Here is a 21,959-nt window from a genome sequence, read left to right on the forward strand (position 1 = left end):
TAAAAGAATGCTAAGTGTATGTTGTTGTCTGTGAAGTTGCTTCAAATACAACACCTTTTTTTCTACAAGGGCAAATGCTTTATTTTTTTTCCTTTTTATAATATCAGATTGTCCAAACACAAGTCATGAACGGTAACAAACAAATGTAAACATAAAATAATAACTTAGTGCTTCCTGCATATTTCCGAAGGAAAAAATAAAATAAAATAATAGCTCTCTCCTAACCTCCTCTTTGGATTTGTGGAGGTGGAAAGTCAAAAACAGACAAACAAAAAAACAGTGGGAGCCCCCATCAGTCCTTAAATACACCAATAAAAGATGTGCGGATGGGAGATGTAACAGTCCCTGGCATTGAACGTTCTGATTGTAGAAAACTAGTTGTAAAATGTCACTTTTTACACATTCTATGATGAAGCGTGAGAATTTTTTGTTGGCAGTTACAAGCCACTTAATAAACAGTGCGGTATCCCTGAATATTCCTTCAATCGGTGCTCTCAAACATTATTCATCCATTTACAATTTCCAAACTGTTATTCCTATGCCATTTCAAATCCAGATCTTAAACTATTTATTCATTTTAAATTATTATTCCTGTACCATTCAAATTCCAGATGTCAAACTATTATTCCGATACCTTTCAAATTCCTAATTCCAAACTATTATTTCTATACCATTCCAATTCCAAATTCCAAATTATTATTCCGATACCATTCCAATTCCAAATATCAAATTATTATTTCTATACCACTCCAATTCCAAAATGTCAAACTATTATTCCTTTATATTTCGTATCTTCAAGTCTAAATATTTTTTTTATCTCATGGAGATAAATGCGAACTGACCAAAATGTTCTAATTTCTCAACGAATTTGTACAATTGTATCATTTTTGGGGGCCAAATGCATCAACACTGCCTGAGTAGGGATTAGTCTACCAGATTTTTCATTTTGTAGTTTTCTTTTATATTATTACAATGTAAACTGACCAGTCTTGCAAAACAATGTGCCCATAATAAAAAAAATTAAAAAGGTAGCAAAAGAAAGAATTGTTCTGAATCGTCATTAGAACAATCTAGTGTGTATACCTTTATGTGTTGTCACTAATAATAGCTATTAGTGTTACATTACATGCAGACTGCATTTTGTATCATTTCGCAAGGATATGGAAAATAAAAATGTTGTTATACTGGTTTCAATGTAAGCAATGAACACTTCCCTTCTGCTGACTTTTGTAGCACAATCCACACTCACTTCTGCTAGCTTAATAAACTGAGCTACACTACTCGCAGGTCAATCCCTAATAAAAGTCTCATTTTTTTATTTATTTTTTAATCTAGTAATACCTACCTGGATTTTCTAGCGTGCAATCACAAAATGAACCGAACGGAAACAGTTTCAAAAAGTAGCATCATGAAGCGCACTGACATCAAAGGAGGTTTTTTTTTTTTTTTTTGCAAAATACACAACACATTTACATCTATCTCCAAAAACAAAAAAACAAAAAATGGACCTATATATATATTTCAATGTTCCAAATAGTACAGAGATTACTCAGTGCGTATCCGAGGCTGTTAATGCTCTTTATTTCCTTTTTCTTTGTTCATTTTCTTCATTTTCATCCTTCTGTTCTGAAACCAGATTTTGACCTGTCTTTCAGTGAGGTTTAAAATTCGGGCTACTTCATAGCGGCGATCCCGGGTGAGGTACATATTGAATAGGAATTCCTTCTCCAGTTCCAGGGTCTGGTATTTGGTGTATGGGCATCGCTTCTTCCTGGTGGAACGAGCATGGATCCAGTTTGCTGCAGGATTGCCTAGGAAAGAGAAAACAAGGAAAGAGAGATAGAGGATCATAAAGAGAGATAGAGGATCATAGGCTAAATGCTTTGAAAATCCAGGAACAATTGTGTGCTGTCCATGATACTTATTTGATTTGCACTAACACCCAATTTATCAGCTGAGTACTGTCCATGGTATATATTTGATTTGCACTAACACACAATTTATCAGCTAAGTACTGTCCATAATAATTATATGATTTGCACTAACATACAATTTATCAGCTGAGTACTGTCCATATAACTTATTTAACCTGCACGAACATACAATTATTAAGCTGATTACTGCCCATGATAGTTATTTAATTTGCACTAACATGCAATTTTTCAGCTGAGCACTTTCCATATTACTTATTTGATTTGCATTAACATGCATTTTTTAGGCTGAGCACTGTCCATGATACTTATATGATTTGCACTAACATGCAATTTTTAAGCTGAGCACTGTCCATGATACTTATATGATTTGCACTAACATGCAATTTTTCAGCTGAGCACTGTCCATGATACTTATTTGATTTGCACTAACACACAATTTATCAGCTGAGTACTGTCCATATTACTTATTTGATTTGCACTAAAATGCAATTTATCAGCTGAGTTCTGTCCATGATACAAATTTTTCAGGCCAAGCTTTCAGGGAGTCCTCCCTTCTTTAAGGTCCAAGCAGAACGAAATTCCAGCACAGAATTCGTTTGCAATGAGGATGACCCAGCCGCCCAGCTTTTTATAAAGAATTATCATAAAAGGAAGTCTTAATGCACCCGGAGTGTTTACAGTACCAATGATGTCTTGATCTTAGGTGGTTATGTGAGTAATAGAATAATTTTATAGCCTCTTGTTGCTTGCTTGGGCTATATGCTAGGCGTCTAGACGGTTTTATAGGTTAGTAAAACTATCAGTTTTGCACATTTAGAGCCTTGCAGGTTCGGGCTATAAATCAAACAGCAATTTCTTTTCTCGCTCCCTCTCTGCTCTTTTTTTTGTACTTACTTGGGTCAATTTGTGGCTGTTGCTGTGGTGGTTGCTGTTTTTGCTGCTGCTGCTGCTTCTCCTCTTTGCATTCAGTGTCGGGCTCAGGTTCTTCGCTGGCCGCTTGCTCTTTAGGTGGAGGCTTCTCTGGGGTTTCTGCAAAGGAATCGCACGTGTACTCGGCCAGGCCGATCCCTTGGGGTTCAAAGGAGGAGCACTCGGTCCTTTTCGGGGTGCTCTCAGGTTTGATCCCGTAGTTGCGCCCGTTGGGGTGGAATCCAGAGAAGGAGGATGTGGAGCTGGAGATGGGTTCCAGCCAGGATCTCACCGTGTATCTGCTGCTGTCTGAGCCTAGGTGGGACTGAGCCATGTAAGGGTGGTAGAGGCCAGTCATTCCTGAGGAAGGCTGGGGGTGCACCGTGGACCAGGAGGTGGGGAAGACGCCCGATTTGGAGGCGAAGCTGCAAGAAGAGAAATCTGAAGGCTCCCCAACACCTGGTGGCCTAGAGGTCGTGCTGTGACCACCCTGGGAGAATCTAGCGCCGTACACCTCCTCGTTGTCATGTCCTATGATAGAATCCACATAATAGTTACTTATGGTGCCACTTGACGACATTTTAGGCTCCCCTCTCACTCATATAAAAGGTTACACTCTTAACTGTATGTAATACCCTCCCTGAGAACAATCATAGTATTTTGCAGACTGCATCCTCCATCCATTGGTTGTGGGCTCCACGTGATCATATTTACCAATACAGAGTAAATCAATCCGCTTAACGGGGCTGATGTGATTAAAAACACATACAATTAAAAATAAAAGTGTAACTAAGCCGAGATATATGGAAGGAAGCATCCGGGAGGGGGGAGGGGAGGGGGGCACCGCCTGATTCCACCTTTGTGCCTCTTTTTTTTTTTTTTTTAAGATTCTGCTTCTTGTTAAAGCTGCCCAAGCCAGGGACTATTTCTTTCTCCATGCTCTCTCCCTGCCATTCATTTTTAATCACATTGCTGAATTTGTTTAATTACCCTTTAAACTGTGGGGACCCACACTGCAGATCCAGGCAAAGGCATGCTCAGATTATTGACCTTTGGGTATAAAGCTTGTTTTACTGGCCACAAACAAGGGGCTATAGGGGAAGGAAGGGGGGGGGGGCAGCAGGAGCAGCACGTTGCTTGTGCTCAACAACGTTCAGAAACACTTCATATTTACATAGGAGAGGCCATTCTGTGTGCATTGCAGGAAAAAAAAGCTTACAGTGTTTTTTAAAAACAGGTGGAAGAGTACTATCATGATTTTTATGAGATTCAATAAAATTTTATGAGGTGCATTTGATTATACATTAATGTGCCCTGTAATCAAATGGTCTAAGAGAACATTAAAACCTATGCTGGTGAATTGATCAGCTACTGGGCTCTTGCTATTGTCCTTTTAAATAATAAAAAAATAATAATTAAAAAAAATTCCATAAATGTACTAACTTCTGTCTTACTTTATCTCTCTGATATCTCCAATCTAAAATGTACCATGATGCTGAAAAAAATAATATTTTATTGTAATTTCCTATAAACTGGGTGCATTCTGATGTCTATAGTAATCACCCAATAGCTTACAAACAATGAGTGTTTGCTATGGGTTTAATTTTTAATATACACACACGCGTTGTGTGTGCATGTTCACTATAGTAACCACTCATTCTCTGTGTTTGTTTGCAAGCTATTGTTTGATTAACATAGACATCAGAATGCACCCAGTTTACAGGAATTTACAATAAAATATAAGATTTTTAAACATAATGGTACATTTTGGATAGGAAAAAACACAGAGAGAGTAAAGTTAGTACATTTTAAGTACTCCTGTAATATATATACACACAAAAACACACACACACGTTGTGCAAGTTCACTATTATAACCACTCATTCTCTGTGTTTGCAAGCTATTGTTTGATTGCTATAGACATCAGAATGCTCCCAGATTATTTTTTTTAGGAAATTTCAATACAATGTTAGATTTATCAATACTATGGTACAGTTTGGAAAGGAGATATCATAAAGATAGAGTAACGTTGGTACATTTTAAGTACTCCTATAATACACACACACACACACACACACACACACACACAAACACACGTTGTGCATGTTCACTCTAGTAACCACTCATTATCTGTGTTTGTAAGCTATTGTTTGATTACTATAGACATCAGAATGCTCCCAGTTTATAGGAAATTACAATAAAATATAAGATTTATCAGCATCATGGTACATTTTGCATAGGAGGTATCAGAAAGTAAAGTTAGTAAATTTGAAGTACTCCTGTAACACACACACACACACACACACACACACACACACACACTTTTGTGCATGTTCTCTCCAGTAACCACTCATTCTCTGTGTTTGTATGTTTTGAGTAACATTACAGACATCAGAATGCACCTAGTTTACAGAGATAGGGTAAAGTCAGTACATATTAAGTACTCCTATAAATACAGATGTTTGCAATAAAAAAAAATCAGAGACTGAACGTGCATTCATCTATATAAATCTAAGTTATTACACTGTTGAATATTGCTTTTATAGATGTTACAAAGGTGGTAAGTCAAACATGTTGATGTCTTATATAGGCATTAGTAAACCTTGAGTAAAACAGAACTTATTGACTATTACCCCAGTTGGCCAGCAATAAAGATTTTTTTTGCAGCTCAGCTTTGTTAAGTGAGGCTGTGATCATTTGCAGGAAGAGAGTTTATTGGGGCTGTTTCCTGAAATAAAACGGAGTTTATCTACAGCCAAGGAAACTCTAGGCTCTTCTGTATCTTCTGTAAGGAAATATAACTTACAACAAAATACAACAAAGGACAGCACGCTCAGCATAGCTATATAGTCTAGATAGTGGAAAGATCTCACAAAAGTACCATCAGCGTTGATTACAATGTACCGGTTTGTGCTACTGTTTCCTGATCCTATCCCTAAGGACAGTCTGCCTGATGCAAGGAGTATGAAAAGTATGGAAACAATGTTAACTCGGATATTACAGGTAAGTGTGTGCGTTTGAAGGGCATAGCAGGCACATCCAAACAAACCCAAAATATCATTTAAATGGGGTTGGGCTGCCACTGAAGTACATCAAGTAAAACTCATGCTAGCTACACTAAAATAAGTATCTATTCTCCATATTTATTTATTTTTTAGTCACTCAGGTTCCCAAATTTAAACAGAGAGAGGAAAATGCATGTTATAAGTCAGTCTGTTTTTAGGAAGGGTTAAGATGTTAGATAATGGAGGAAAAAGAAACGCACAACCTCATGAGAATGAATGCAAACATTAAAAACATGGCTAGTACCTAAACGAAAATATAAAAACACTCATGTAATTCGTCTTTGTGTACCGTTTGTAACCCAGTAGGGCTGGCCCCATGTTGCACTTATGAACTTGAATCGTGGAATCGTGACACGTTGTCTATGTATGCATAGAAAAGAAAGAAGACAAAGAGAAAAGAGACAGAGAAAGAAGAGACTGAGGGGGTGGGAGGTAAAGACAGAGAGAAAGCAGAGAGTAAAAAGAGAGGTACAGAAAGAACTAGAGAGAATATATACTGAACATGAATATATATATATATATATATATATATATATATATATATATATATATATATATATATATATATATATATATATATATGAAAAAAAATTATACAGTCGTAAAAAACACGTACACACATCTCTCTCTCTCTCTCTCTCTCTCTCTCTCTCTATATATATATATATATATATATATATATATATATATATATATATATATATAAAAATACAAGAATATATAAAAACAAAACACTACACAACTCACTCTTTATTTTCTTTCTTTCTCTCTTTCTTTCTCTTTTCTTTCTCTCTCTTTCTCTCTCTCTCTCTCTCTCTCTCTCTCTCTCTCTCTCTCTCTCTCTCTCTCTCTCTCTCTCTCTCTCTCTCTCTCTTCAATATATTGCATTCGATTTAGGCTAAAGTTATTTTTATTTTTGAACTTGTGTCACTGTAAAGGGCACCAATTCCGTTGTTTTAATATTATTCCCTTTTCTTTTAATTCGATTGGATTTTTAAGGCAAAGCAAGCATGCTGTATTGTATTAATTCTTTAGTAAATCACACATAGCTGTACATCCATTAATACACACACACACACACACACACACACACTTGTTTCAATATCCAGATGTGCACATTAGACGCAATTTTGCAAATGTGATACATTTCCCTACTATTGTATCTTCATTAACCAGCTATAATATACACTAGTTTACAAACACAACATTGCCACTTACCGGAGCCAAACAGGTGAGGCTGATCTTTACATTCAGTCATTATAAAATGGCTTCTGAATGCATAGTATTTTTTTCCTGCCAAACTAAAATCTGAGAGGAGACAGGTAATTATTGTGTAGCTGATTGCTGGAAATACACTAGTTTGGAGGCAATGGCCTGGCCAGTTCCCTAACAATAACATGGAAACCTCAAGCGTTCAGACAGTTTATTGCATAAGACATGCAGAGATCATGCACGGTATGGACACAGAGCTGTCTCAATGATATTACCACATATCACAAGGAGACTTCTACAAGGATTACGAGTCAAATCAACTACACATTTACAAACATATTTGCAGCTATTTCGCACTTATTTGGAGCAGACATTTACAGAAAATGTGCTTTTTCTTCCCCCGAAAGTCAATAAGAATAGTCATGAAGGTTAAAATGTCAAGGTCCATAAAGTAACATACAGAAAAAGCATTTTAGTAAAAACATGAAAAAGTCACATTGCTTGGATATCTTGAACAGTCCAAATAATTTAAGACGACATGATAAACTTTCTTCATTGTACCCTGCCATACGGTGAAAAAAAATAAATTACATGTGCTAGATCTTTAATTATTATTTATATACTTATGGAAGTACATATAGACACTTGCAGCACTAAAAAAAATGACGAAAATCACATTCTAGATCACAGGAAATGATGTGATATGGTTCCAATAGTCTCTCCTGCTTCTGAGCAATGGCTGATGCTGTGACAAAACGTTTTAACCCAGTTTGGTGGGCTTTAGGAAAAAGTCAAATTAGCGGTCAGTTCACGAATTCGATTTTCTCTGCTCATCTTCTTTAGCTTCATTCTGCGATTTTGAAACCAGATCTTGACCTGCCTGTCAGTGAGATTCACGCTCTTACTGATCTCTAGGCGGCGCTCTCGCGTCAGATACATATTAAACAAGAATTCTTTCTCTAACTCCAGTGTCTGGTGTTTAGTGTACGGGCACCTCTTCTTCCTGCCACTCTTTGCAGTTAACCAATTGCTTGTTGGAGTGTCAGACTTGATTTCTTCTATTTCAATAAAACAAAAACAAACACAAAATATATATGTAAGGAAAATATTAAATAAAAAAAATAAAAAAATAAAAAAACTCACTCTACATTGTGCAGACTTGACAATGAACCTTGAAACAAAAGTCTGACAAAAGTGAATCTATATCAAGTTATAAGTGTCATAAAAGACACAATATAACTGTAATGCGGTCTCTTGTGCCCCTATTGGTTCCTTTTACTAGTATACATACAGCACAACTTTCCAACATGTTCTATATACTTGTGTTATATATAAATGTATAAACATATTAGGAGTGTGTATGTTTGTGTGCATGTAAATATTCTGAATATCTATATATCTATATATACACACCAACAAAAACCACAGCAGGCTGATAATACCATGGTTTATTACATTATAGATATTATATACACCTTTATATATCTATATATATACAGAGAGAGAGAGAGAGAGGGAGAGAGAGAGAGAGAGAGAGAGAGAGAGAGAGAGAGAGAGAGAGAGAGAGAGAGAGAGAGAGAGAGAGAGAAAGGCAGAGAGACAGAGGAAGAAATGTATAGATATAGATATATATACTAGCTATATACATCTGTTAATATATATCTATATCTATCTATCTATCCATCCATCTACACACATATGCACATACACACGTTTGTAACAGATTATGCAAAAAATTCTTATGAAAAAACCTAGTTAACCAAGTTAACCCCTGTACATTGACACCTCGCCAAAAGTACCCCCCCCCCCCCAAAAAAAAAAAAAAAAAAAAAAATCAGTGTATAAACATCATGTACTTTGGCTGGTCACACATTATACGATTTTCTTGTGCAATTTTCCTTTAGATTTGTCAAAACCATATAATGGAGGTCAAATCTAAACACTTTTATATGTAATCAGACAGTCCCTTGTACTACACAGCTGAAGGTAAAGCTAAAGACAATAAGAGATAAGAGAATAAGAATAAGAGAATTGTATAGTGTATGGCCAGCCATAGTGAAGTGTTTGTTATGGAATAAACAAGGTAAAGAAACACGTTGAAAACGTGATTTACCCCCTTCTTCATTTAAACCATTAATGATATACACTTAGAGGGTAAAAACTCAGCCATGCACTGGTAGTCCATTATCTCTAAACTTAAAGAAAGAAAATAGCCGCTGTATACAATGACAACAAAGACTCTGATAACCTGCTTATAAGCAATGAAATATTATCATTTCTACAAAAATTGAAAAAAAAAGATTGCTTACAAATAAAAAAAAACATTGTTTCAAATACTGTAATTTTTAGCACCACGAATACACACACACACATCTATCTATCTATCTATCTATCTATCTATCTATCTATCTATCTATCTATCTATCTATCTATCTATCTATCTATCTATCTCCCTTTTAACCCTTTATAGACAATTTAATTATAACAGGAACATACACACATCTATCTATCTATCTATCTATCTATCTATCTATCTATCTATCTATCTATCTATCTATCTATCTATCTATCTATCTATCTATCTCCCTTTTAACCCTTTATAGTCAATTTAATTATAACAGGAATATACACACATATATCTATCTATTTATCTACCTATCTATCCATATCCATTTAATCCTTTATAGCCATAACTATAACAGGAACACACACGCATATCTATCTATCTATCTATCTATCTATCTATCTATCTATCTATCTATCTATCTATCTATCTATCCTTTAGAATATAATGAATACAAACACACACACACACACACACACACACACACACCGATAATATCTAACTCTGTGTGTGTGAATATATATATATATATATATATATATATATATATATATATATATATATATATATATATATATACATATATATATATATTAACCCTTTAGAATACAGCCAACAAGACAACAAGATTCAAAGCATAACTTTTTTTTGTAATACTGGTAAAGGTAATGAAATTATATTACAGAATTTTGAAAGAATCTTAGCAATGAAGGTAGACAGGCTTCCTACTATTAGCACCTATAAATGACCAGGCATATTGATTATTTCCAGTCTCTCCTGAACAGAAGGTTCTGTATGAAATACTTGAGAGAACCAGGGGCAGTTCCATCCTCACATGTAGGTACCATTAAATGTTATGGATGGTAATGCTGGTATTTTACACCATGTTTTATGGTGCTGGCGTGTAAAAGCTACAACATGTCATGGTTAGAAAGTTCTTTGTAATACCGACCTTTACTTTCCTTGTCTTGTACTTCTGGGCTGGACACAGACACCTCAGCCAGGCAACTTCTATCCTCCTGCAGGGCAGATTTGGTCTCAGGACTTTCCCCAGCAGACACTTTGGAAGAGTCTTGGCTGCCCGGGTTTTCATTCATTTTCTTATCCATCTGATGTGGAGAAGATAGCTGAGGTTTGGAGCTGCCGCGGGGGTTTAGCTGTAACATTAAGGATGAACTGGTTTCTTGGGTATTATTGTACTCTTGGGGTTTCCCACTGGCGTAGGTCTGGCTCAGCCTAAAATATCCTGGGACGGGGACCTCAGAGTTCTCAACAGAACAGTTCTCAGAGACGAGCCTCTGGTATGATGGCACTTCTGAAGAAATGACTTTTGATCTCTTATCTGAATACATGCAGCAATTGGTTTCCTCCTTAATACTGGTAGGAAAGGAACAAGTGGGGATCTGTTGTGTAACAGGTTGCTCTATTCGGCAAGACCTGTTCGGATCTGTCCAACTGTCTACTTGAGGTATATAGGGATGGACATTCATACCCATGTTTTGGTGATTGACTTCTCTTTTTGCCAGAGATGGTAGCAGTCCACAGGTTTGCATCCCATAAGTCCCAATGTCTGAGCTAGGTGGCATGTACATGCTGGCGTTGTTAGAATAGAAACTGTCACTTCTACAGGCACTGATCAAAGAATCTACTAAAAAAGTATTTGCAGCAGGAGAGCTGTTTGGAAAGGACATTTTGGGGAGGAATTTGAAGAAGAGAGATTGTGTCCTTTGTAGGCTGACATCTCTAGGAAAACATTCCCTGTGTAATTGTGGATGCCTCTGCACAACCACATGACAAGTAAGCCAATGAGATTTGAAAATGGCCTTGAGCTGCTACCTCCCTGCAGGTCACATGGTCCGTGGCCAGCTTGGGCTGCAGCTCAAATATGGTCAACAGCGACATCTACGAAGTCAGGAAGAAAGTGCTAGCCAACTGTTCTTCTATGGCAGCCTGGCGCACTGCGCTGATTTAAGGTTATTTTTTTAATATACCATCGCAAAAATAAATAAAAAATAAACCTTTTTTGACAGCTAAATACCTTAGCTACTCTTATAAGGCGGTGACAAAGCAGACAGAATCAACAGTATAAAAATTAGAAATACAGTAGATCAAAAAATTCAGCAATCCCTTTTCTTTTAATGCTTTATATTCAAATGAAAGAGTCTGCTGACCCAAAGGACTCCAAGACTTGTAAATGAATGGCAACAGAGTTTTTAGGAAACACATTTTCTTCCTACAGCCCATAGAGCATTAACTTCGCCACATTTTTTAAAGTTTACAGAACAACATGAGCAATAAAAGTAACAATATTTTTTTAGATATTACTTTCACACACACACTTTTACACCTATGCCAAGAAAGAAATTCTGTTTTTTTCCCCCCAATGCATGCATTGAGTAAATGCTTTCATCCTTGGCAGTCTAAAGGTTGTGGAATTTATTAATACATATTAAAAAGAATCAAGAACGATCAATATCCCCCTCATCTGCATTCCTAACACCGTTAGACATTTTTTATTTTTTTTGCTACTGTTGCTTTTTAAAGAGTTATACCCACTGTTACCACACACGGTCAGATGTTTTATTAACAAATCAATCGAAACTTACTAAAGGATAAGATTCATGGGCGAAATTTAGCATAATGGCGTTCTCAATATGAATTATGGAAAAATATCTCATTGGTTTTTGACTGCAAGCAAAAAATAAAAAAAATAAAAAAAGGTCATCTGTTTGTTTTAACACAAACTGTCAAATAGTAAAAGCCCAGGGGTTGTGGTGACCTAAACTATATGGTTGAAGGCACCAGTAACTACGTGTTATATATGAAATTTCCTAACCTTAAGATGTCAATATTGATTAAATAGATTATTTCCTAAAAGAGAATAATGGCCAATGCATCGCTTGCTAGCCTGTTCAGCAGCTGTATTCAGAAATTATATATATATATATATATATATATATATATATATATATATATATATATATATATATATATATATATATATATATAGTCTATAAAGATCTCAAACAAAACATTTCAATCAGTACATTTACATTGGTGCACCAAAAAGTTGACAGTCCTCTGACTTTCATTAGTTCAGAAATTAGAAAATTCCAAGTGCCATTGCTTCTTTTAAGACCCCCTTTTTCGCAGGCATTTTTATTTCCTATGCAGTTAAAACAATAAAATGTCTGGGTTTGTGGCAATGAGACAGACCTTTGATAAAATGGAACCCTCACGCAGCTGTTCAAATACAACATCATTGTCAGGTTAAGAGCCACTGCCTTTTACAACTGCAGTTGCAAAGCCTGTATGGTGTGTTGTTAAATAGCTTGTATGTGACTATTATACACAGAACCCCAAGGAACATTAAAAAAAACCTTATAAGCTGTCTACCTTGGTCGTCTCCCTAGTAAATGAAGGCTTGGATCTGCTTAGTTACTGGCAGAGGTGCTTTGAGATATCTCCTTTCTCACAAGGATAAACATTCTCAAATTATTTTAGAAGTATATTTAAAAAAAAGTAGAATAAAAAAAAAATAGGCCACTGACAACTGTAAAATTACCAAGGTATCAATAATATCACAGCCATTGTTTTTTGACCCAGTCGTCATGCTTTTAGTAGGGAAGTTGCATTTATTTGTGGTGTATGGTGCAATAATGCTAATTCACTGATGTACACAGCCTAGAGAAATATATGCATTCACCAATAATCTAATGAAGGTTTAGCAATTAGGTATTGTCAGGGAGAAGCAAACTGTTTCTTTAGGTATCTGAAGCAAAAGGGGCATCACAAGCAATCAAGTACTATTCTTATTAACAGACCGCTCCAACATCTTTAATAAAGGTATAATGCAATAACACAAGGATAATACCCCCTTCCTGAACACAGCACACATTACAGCAATTTAACTGCTAGCTTAATTGAAATCCTAAGCTAATGTCCATCTTCAGTACCTAATGAATTCACTCTGGCATCTACCAATACGAAATTACCACATCAGATGGAAAGGTTATCCCTTTTCTAAAAAAAATAAATAAATAATACCAATATAAGCTGTAGTCATAATACAAATATTGGAGGATTAAAAAAAAAAAAAAGAACTGCATGTTAAACTATAACAAGTATAGATGATCTATACAATGATACGAATATATATGCTCGCACTTGCAAACGTAACATCCCAATTAAAAACATGCACACATACATATATACACAGTGTATGTATACATAAATATATCTAGAAAAATATATAGATCTATATATCTATATATAGATATATAGTTATATATCTATATATAGTTTTATGTGTGTGTCTGTGTGTGTGTGGTGTGTGTACATACGTTTACACAAACAGAACTTTGTTTTCAATAAAAGCAAAATACTATAGTATTTTGAAGTATGGTTAGATGCATATGTGTAGATAGGAATTATATCTATCTATCTATCTATCTATCTATCTATCTATCTATCTATCTATCTATCTATCTATCTATCTATATATATATATATATATATAGATATAGATATATATATATATATATATATATACACACATATATATATAGATATAGATATATATAGATATATAGATATATAGATATATAGATATAGAGATATATAGATATAGAGATATATAGATATAGAGATATATGTGTGTGTGTGTAATTTTCTGTCATTTTTTCTATCACAAATTCATATCCTTACTAGACATAACGTGCAGCGAATGTGTTTTTATTCTCTCACACCTATCTGTTTCTATCCATTGGTACATACAGCAATTTTTCCTCCACCATTTTTTTGGGATGCACACATTATAGTAATTTTGTGATTGTCTCGTTAAAGAAAAAAATAACCGGGGAAGGTAATCGGAGAACGTGCAATGGATACATTGGAGAATAGATATCCCATTGCAATCACAAGAGTAAATAACTTGTATGTATCATTTCTGTGGGTTTTGGAAAACTGCACTTAAAGCAAGAGAACTGTTCTACTGCGCTTTCATATAGACACAGGACTGGTTTAAAACGCTTAAAATCAAAACTAATAAGTAAAACAATATTTTTATAAATGAATTTTTGTATTTTAATTCAGCGACTCTCATATAATTCAACTTGTAAACCGAATACATCTCCATAAAGAAATACATATGTTTCAAATTAAAATCGTGTATTGTAATAATATAGCATTGAACGTGATATTTACATTGCTTTTTCATGACTTTGGAATGATGGTCTGTCATTTCTTTCTCCTCATCAAGAAGCTTGTCAATTTCAGTAAGGTAAGATTTCATAATAAGAAATAAATGAATGATCCTGTTCTATCCTGCCTATATTTCTATAGGAAGGGGATAAGTGTTGGCGTGTAGGATCAATGAAACAGATTTTCTTTGTAGCTAACCAGATATTCTGTGCAAATATTCGAAACAAATTTCTAAACAAATAAAGTATATAAGTTACAGAATATATATATATATATATATATATATATATATATATATATATATATATATATATATATATATATATATATATATATATATATATATATATATATATATATATATATATATATATATATATATTGGATCTTTGGAATGGTAGAACGATAAGAACATGGCATTTTTTTATAATTAGCTATAGTTCAGGTATAATAAATGTACGTGATCAGACAATAATTGATCACAGCCTATGGAATACTTTAGTCATAAGTACCTTAGCACCAAAAGCCATCTCCACTTACAACACTGCAACATTTTAGCTTCTAATCAGAGAATCATTGAGTACAATAAATACTCTATTCATATCGTTTTCTCTTTACATCTTAATTTGAGATTGCCTCCTATATTATCAATCATAAATGCCCCCCCCCTCCAATCCATACTTACACCACAATTTAAATCAGCTTTATAACTTTATGCAGCAGCTAGTGGGGACGCAAAATCTCCACCAAAAATGGAATCGAGCTATCAAAGTGAGTTTTGAATATTGCAGTTTTCAGCACACGGTAGCAGTGAGGCAAGACTTAAAACAGGTATTACTTAAACAATATTTCAAAAGAACAGTTGCTCTACAGAAAAATCTAGAAACCTTAAGTGACGAGGTTTGGTATAGAAAAGCAGTAACATTTTATCCATTTGCAATACATCAGTCGCCCTCTTGTGGCCAATTCAGATATTACACACCAAACGGCACCTAGCTGTTCTGGATGAACAATGCAAAACATAAAATGCTTAAGGGAAAACAAAAAAAATATCCAAATCGAATTTAATTACACCTTTGTCTTATAATCTACCTATCATGTTATCTACCATTGAATATATGCTTCTATTTTCCTTTCTATTTATCTATCTATAGATAGATGGATAGAAAGAAAAATAGAACGATAGATCTATCTATCCGTCTATCAACTGTTTAAGCTTTTATTTTTAAGACAAAAATCAATAAACCTAAAGGCTACAGCTGCCACCATTTAATTAATTTAAATTTTTTTTAGTCATTACTGTTAACATTGTTGAAGATCCTTATTGGTGTATTTTAGTGGGCAGGAAGCAGGAAGCTGCATCATAATAAAGGATAAATGTTAAAGATAACTATTTTACAGCATGTTATACCTAAATTATTTTCCCTTTCTTTCGTTTTATTCGATATAAATAGTATCTAAACCAAATACAGCATTATAAGTCTACACAATACGTCATGGTTAAGTAATGGTTTTCGAGCCTGTTTGTGGGGGAAAAAAATGCAGTTTTAGTGATTTACTTCTACAATAAAATATTTTAGAGTGAAGATATTTCAAGCCACAGTAGTGGGTGGCAGCTAAGCAAAATAATAAGAGAGCCTTAAGGCATTTAATTATTCGGGAAGGTGAAAGGTGATGACCTTGACATTTTGGAAGTTCAAAGGCAACTGCTAAGTTTTTGCCCAAATTGAAGCATTTTTTTCCTAACAATATATTTCTCTGCCTCTCTCTTTGTTCTGAGATCCTTATTGTAGGTCTGTTGCCTAGTCCTTGTCTAACTTTGCTCTGTGCCAAGATAAAAAACGCCCACTGAGTGCCATTGAAGGAACCAGCCCCCTTTCTCACTTCTTCCTTTATTGCACTTTGCGGAAATCGCTGTTAGCCCACCAGAAGGTGTCTAATATAACCCAATTATGGTGCTTGGATCCCCTACTTTTATTGTGTTGTCTAGACAGTTCAAGGTTTTGTAAACAGCCCAGTAGGTCACGCCATATAAAGTGTAAAGGAATAAGCTCAACCAAATTCTTAAGCTCACAAAATAAACAGATTTTTTTCCAGACCCTGACGTTTGATCCTAAAAACACCAAATGTCATTATACTTTCTTCAAACTCCTTAGAATTACTGGTAAAAAAAAAAAAGTTTTTTTTTTTTTTTTTAAATATATATTAAGGATGGTCAGCGACTAATCTAAGATTTTGAGAAAAGGGAGTTCTAGATTACAAACACTTTAATAAAACCATTAAAAAATATCCGCCAGTTTCTTTTTCAGAATCATACTTTTTCTATTGCTTGACTAAATAAATGAACATTATATGAAACGTGTTCAGGTTGGTAAAAAATAACATTGAAAATTTAATAAATATGTACATATGGTGGGGTTATATAATGCAATAAATTGCTGACAGAGATACTCAAAGACCTTTGAGACATGGAAACTCATGCAATGTGTTCAAGTAAACACCATTTTTACCATAAAACAATTTCCACAAGAGAACATATTAGTCGTGCACAGAGAAGATATATATATATATATATATATATATATATATATATATATATATATATATATATATATATATATATATATATATACATATATTTAGTAAAGCTGCATTCGTTTAATTAAATGTGTACTGTAGTCACTGTAGTTATGGTAGCTGAAAGCCACCCTGGCTGCTTGCAGTCAGTCCTAATACTGTATAATCAGTGTTATAGATTCAGGGAAGAAAAAAAACACACCAATGGCTGCATTCTGTAAGTGACGTTTTTAAGACCCTTTCCTTACCAAGAAGGCATCCTCCAGAGGTTTGGAAATCCTCTCATGATATCATGGTCCACATAAAATGCAAGTTGGGATCCCCAAGTATTGTTCTTTTTTTTTGTTTTGTTTTGTTTTGTTAATAAATTGTGCATTTTCCATTCAAAAAAGTGGATTTCCAGTGAAGTACTGAAGTCGATCCCTGTTGAGTTTCTTTTCTTTCATCCTTCGGTTCTGGAACCAAATTTTCACTTGGCGGTCAGTGAGGTTCAGCATCCTGGACAGCTGTAACCTCTTCTCCTTGTTGATGTACACATTGAAGAAAAATTCTCGCTCCAGCTCCCGGATTTGATACTTGCTATAAGGACATCTTTTTTTCCTAAGCCGCTGGGAAGCTGCCAGATATTATTAAAAAAAAAAAAAAAAAGAATAAAAATGTGTTAAATATCATTGCTAATAGAATGTAACTTTTATCTATGACTTTTAGCTATAGGCAATAATCAAGACCTTTGCGTTATGTACTGGTATGTGTTATTATTATACAGTTTTCTTATACAATTTTCCTTTAGATTTAACAAAGCCATATAATATGAGGTCAAACATAAACACTATCAATTTGTATGCAATCAGGCAGGCCATTGCACTACAGAGTTGAAGGTAAATCGAAAGGAAACTGTATAGGAAAATAGTATAATGTATGGCCAGCCTTTTTGAGTATGCCTCAGTGAGTGTATAACCTATAGCTGAGAATTAAAAGTATCTAAATAAAAAGATCCAATAACATTAGAGAGGTTCCAAACATAATATGTATAATTGTATAATAAATATATATATATATATATATATATATATATATATATATATATATATATATATATATATATATATATATATATATATATATATATATATATATATATATTACATATATATAAATGTATATATGTGTGTGTGATGTGTGTGTAATCAGACAGGCCCTTGAACTACATAGATGAAGGTAGGTCTAAAGGAACTTGAACAAGAAAATTGTATAATGTATGGCTAACTTATGGCTGAGGATTTTTTCAAGTTAATAAATAAAAAAGATCCAAAAGCATTAGAGAGGTCGCAAACATAATATGTAATTAATATATATATATATATATATATATATATATATATATATATATATATATATATATATAATATAAAAAATATATATACATAATATATATGTGTGTGTGTAAATGTAGATACATACATATGTGTGCATGCAACCAGGCAGGCCCTTGCACTACACAGATGAAGGTAATTCTAAAGGAAATTGAATACGACAATTGTATAATGTATGGCTAGAAAAAGGTATGCCTCAGTGAGTATATAGCCTATATCTGAGGATTTGTTAATGTCTCCAAATAAAAAGATCCAAAAACATTAGAGAGGTCGCATATAGTATGTTTATATATATATATATATATATATATATATATATGTGTGTGTGTGTGTGTATATATATATATATATATATATATATATATATATATATGTGTGTGTGTGTATATACGTGTGTTATGTGTGTGTATACATGTGTGTGTGTGTGTTATGTATTTATATAAAAGATAGATAGATATGTATATTATACAAGCACTACATACAGATGTACACCATCAATATACAACCGTGTCATGTTTACAAGTTCATGTTGTTGTACTGTAGGTATACACATAGTATAGCTCTACAGCCAATGCTGAAAGGCATATAAGCCTCCATTGTAAGACACTATCCAAAAGAATGTAAGATAATCTGCAAAGCTTGATAACGAAAGGGAGAATGTTCAACAAAAGGCTATCTTCATCTTAAATTAGTTCCCTGTCGTAAACACACTTTACAACGGTAAAAGGAACCTTATAGGATATATAAAACCCTTGAATGCTTATAAAATAGCACATAAAAAAGAGTCTGACAACGTGTTGGCCTTGTCCTCTTGCCCCCAGTTGGTGCCTACCTGAACTGTTGCTCTTCTCTGCTGCAGCAGCCTCCCCAGAAGGGGATTCGGGGCCATTGTCGCTTGTCACTTTCTTATCTTGGGTAGAGGTGATTTTGCTATTAAGGTTGGAAGTTTTGAGATCAGACTTTGCAGGCTGCTCTTCTCCCTCCATCTGGTATGATGAGGCTTGGCTGCCATCATAAAACTGGTCAAAGCCCTGTGGAAGGATCCCATTCCTACCCACTGAGTTGTAGAAGTTAGAAGGAGCACTGGAAGGTCCATGGTGGTTGCAGACAGAGTCCGATTTGAATAAGACATCCGTTCTCCTGTTCGCAGGCTGGATGAGGTCCCTGTGCATGACATCCTCACTGGGGTAATACGACGGGTAACTGCCCCGGTACTGCCACTTACTGCGCTCCAACCCATACTCCCTGAATGCCACTTCCCTCACAGGTTGCACATGAGTTAAATTGGAAGAATAGGAGAAAGTCATAGGGCAGGAGGAGGACTGGGACAAAAACGAGGACTTGGTGGAGAAATCCGATGGAGAGACATAGTAAGCGCAGCCAGGCAGATACATATTGGGTGCACTGTTGTTGCAATTCTCAAACTCAGTCATCTCTCCCTTTTTGCGATGGAAAGCAACAAGGAGATTTCACTGCATTGAACAAGATCCATCTATTGCTCAAGAGGGCTTGGACAGCATCAACTAAGAAAAAACCGTGAACGTGTGCTGACGTGCAATTCATCTTGATTGATTCTAGTGGTAATTATGTCACGTGATCCCATGTAGAATGTCCTTATATCTATAAGAGCCCTGCAGAATGAAACATCCCTCGCACACTGCACAAAGGTGCTACACTCATACACTCTGCACGTTTGCATTTCTTTTCTTTCTTTCTTTTTTTTTTACAAAACAAGATACATTTCTGTCCTCCCCCAGCTGTTGATATATATATATATAGCAGTGTCGTGTACACAGCTCTGTGCAGTAGCAACCAAGATCTGCCCTGTTCTCCCTATTTAAGGATGAAACAGCTCATTGCTACTTAGCTAAAACTGAGAATTTCACAAACCAAGCTTATGATTATGACCACAATACATAGGTTTACAGACAAATAAACAGTTATTCCAAAGCCAGCATCACAATATCACATTACATTGGAGTCAATGGAGGAGGGCTTCCATTATCAGCAGCATAAAGGAACCATGGGTATGCTGCTAGGAAATATTCAATAAAAATGTACATTTGTTTTAAAAGTATCGATATTTGACTTAAGAAAATTAACATTTATGCGCCCAATGTTCTCTTTCCTATCCCAAGCATTACAAATATTCTCATAGCGTTGGACTATTTCTAAATTCTATCTTATTACAAATCATCACACCGATCACTTGTCCTATATTAGTAAATAATGTATTTAGGGCAATGTACACCATCAGAGACTGTTATCTCTTGGTCTACACCCGCTACATATTTTACAAGTACAAATATACCAACAAATGCCCAATAGACATATATGTATATATGTGTGTGTGTGTCTTATATTCGTCTAATAACAAAACACATAGAGAACACCATTAATAGTATTGAGCATGGGACCAATAGTATGAAGGCTTATAAAAATAATATTCAGAATACTTCATAACCTCCAAAAACAGCTTCGAATAATACTATTCAAACTCTATCTATCTATCTATCTATCTATCTATCTATCTATCTATCTATCTATCTATCTATCTATCTATCTATCTATCTATCTATCTATCACATATTAGTCTGTATCTATACATTGGTCTGTATCTATGTATCTACATATTAGTATCTCTCTATCTATCTCATTAAAAAACGATTATCCATTCAATAAAATATGATCTATCTATCTATCTATCTATCTATCTATCTATCTATCTATCTATCTATCTATCTATCTATCTATCTGTTAATGTGTGCCAAGCTCGATTGCCTCCCACATATTAGTCTGTATCTATACATCTATTGGTCTGTATCTTTCTATCTATCTATCTGTCGCAGGTCATGGCAATGACTTTTCTAGAATGCAGTTTTCTATTAAATATTCTGGAATGCAGTTTTCTATGTAATATCCCTCAAATATCAGAAAAAAGAAAGGCTACACAGCCTTCATTACGACCTAAATGGAATATTAAGCTCAGCAGACAACAAAGACCTGATATGAATACAAAAGGAAAGTAAACAGGAGGAAAAAAACATGCACATGTACAATACACAAAAGACATATACATCATATTTCTTGGCAATTTCTACACATACTATATAGCATAACTGGGGTGATTTACTAAAGGATGTGACAATCTTCACTCAATAATTAGTGTGAATATTCGCTTTAATTACCCAATCAGGAAACAAGTAAACGGGGCTTCTCTTTTCACATGATTGGATAGGTGAAGCGAAAATAGTCACACAATTAATTGTGTGCAGATTCTCAATTCCTTTAATAAATCAGCCTCTATCTCTAGAGATAAACTATTTTACAGAAGAAGTGCTAA

The 21,959-nt window shown here is 34.5% G+C and overlaps 3 protein-coding genes across 4 annotated transcripts in view; all 3 read right to left on the reverse strand.

Annotated features, from left to right (window-relative positions):
* Nucleotides 1-541: 541 nt before the first annotated feature.
* On the reverse strand, nt 542-3,635 carry HOXD9 (homeobox D9). The gene is made up of 2 exons (XM_040357690.1): nt 2,829-3,635; nt 542-1,811 (listed from the first exon to the last, which is right to left on the reverse strand). Exons 1-2 carry the CDS (start codon nt 3,421-3,423, stop codon nt 1,570-1,572), a joined length of 837 nt encoding a protein of 278 aa, XP_040213624.1. The 5' UTR covers nt 3,424-3,635; the 3' UTR covers nt 542-1,569.
* Nucleotides 3,636-7,316: 3,681 nt separating this feature from the next.
* Nucleotides 7,317-12,345, reverse strand: HOXD10 (homeobox D10). Of its 2 annotated transcripts, none has more exons than XM_040357692.1 (2): nt 10,417-12,345; nt 7,317-8,175 (listed from the first exon to the last, which is right to left on the reverse strand). In XM_040357692.1, exons 1-2 carry the CDS (start codon nt 11,153-11,155, stop codon nt 7,901-7,903), a joined length of 1,014 nt encoding a protein of 337 aa, XP_040213626.1. In that variant the 5' UTR covers nt 11,156-12,345; the 3' UTR covers nt 7,317-7,900. The 2 variants fall into 2 exon arrangements, with proteins under 2 accessions (XP_040213626.1, XP_040213625.1); XM_040357691.1 differs by having other exon boundaries at nt 7,317-8,178; nt 10,417-12,342.
* Nucleotides 12,346-17,318: 4,973 nt separating this feature from the next.
* Nucleotides 17,319-21,959, reverse strand: part of HOXD11 (homeobox D11) — a 5,314-nt gene continuing 673 nt past the window's right edge. The window contains exons 1-2 of the mRNA XM_040357693.1: nt 19,449-21,959; nt 17,319-17,859 (exon numbers count right to left, since the gene is read on the reverse strand). The exon at nt 19,449-21,959 is cut by the window's right edge and continues 673 nt beyond it. Coding sequence (XP_040213627.1) covers nt 17,627-17,859; nt 19,449-20,049 — 834 coding nt within the window. The 5' untranslated portion in view covers nt 20,050-21,959 and the 3' untranslated portion in view covers nt 17,319-17,626. The remainder of the gene's footprint in view (nt 17,860-19,448) is intronic.

Source organism: Rana temporaria, chromosome 6 (assembly GCF_905171775.1).
Source record: "Rana temporaria chromosome 6, aRanTem1.1, whole genome shotgun sequence".
Taxonomy (NCBI): Eukaryota; Metazoa; Chordata; class Amphibia; order Anura; family Ranidae; genus Rana; species Rana temporaria.

Coding starts and splice junctions, on each gene's coding strand:
- HOXD9 (XM_040357690.1), bottom strand. CDS start 3,423: ATGTCGTCAAGTGGCACCATAAGTAACTATTATGTGGATTCTATCATA. Junction 1,812..2,828: donor ACAGCCACAAATTGACCCAA/GTAAGTACAAAA, acceptor TCTCTTTCCTAG/GCAATCCTGCAGCAAACTGG.
- HOXD10 (XM_040357691.1), bottom strand. CDS start 11,155: ATGTCCTTTCCAAACAGCTCTCCTGCTGCAAATACTTTTTTAGTAGAT. Junction 8,179..10,416: donor ACAAGACAAGGAAAGTAAAG/GTCGGTATTACA, acceptor TTATTGAAATAG/AAGAAATCAAGTCTGACACT.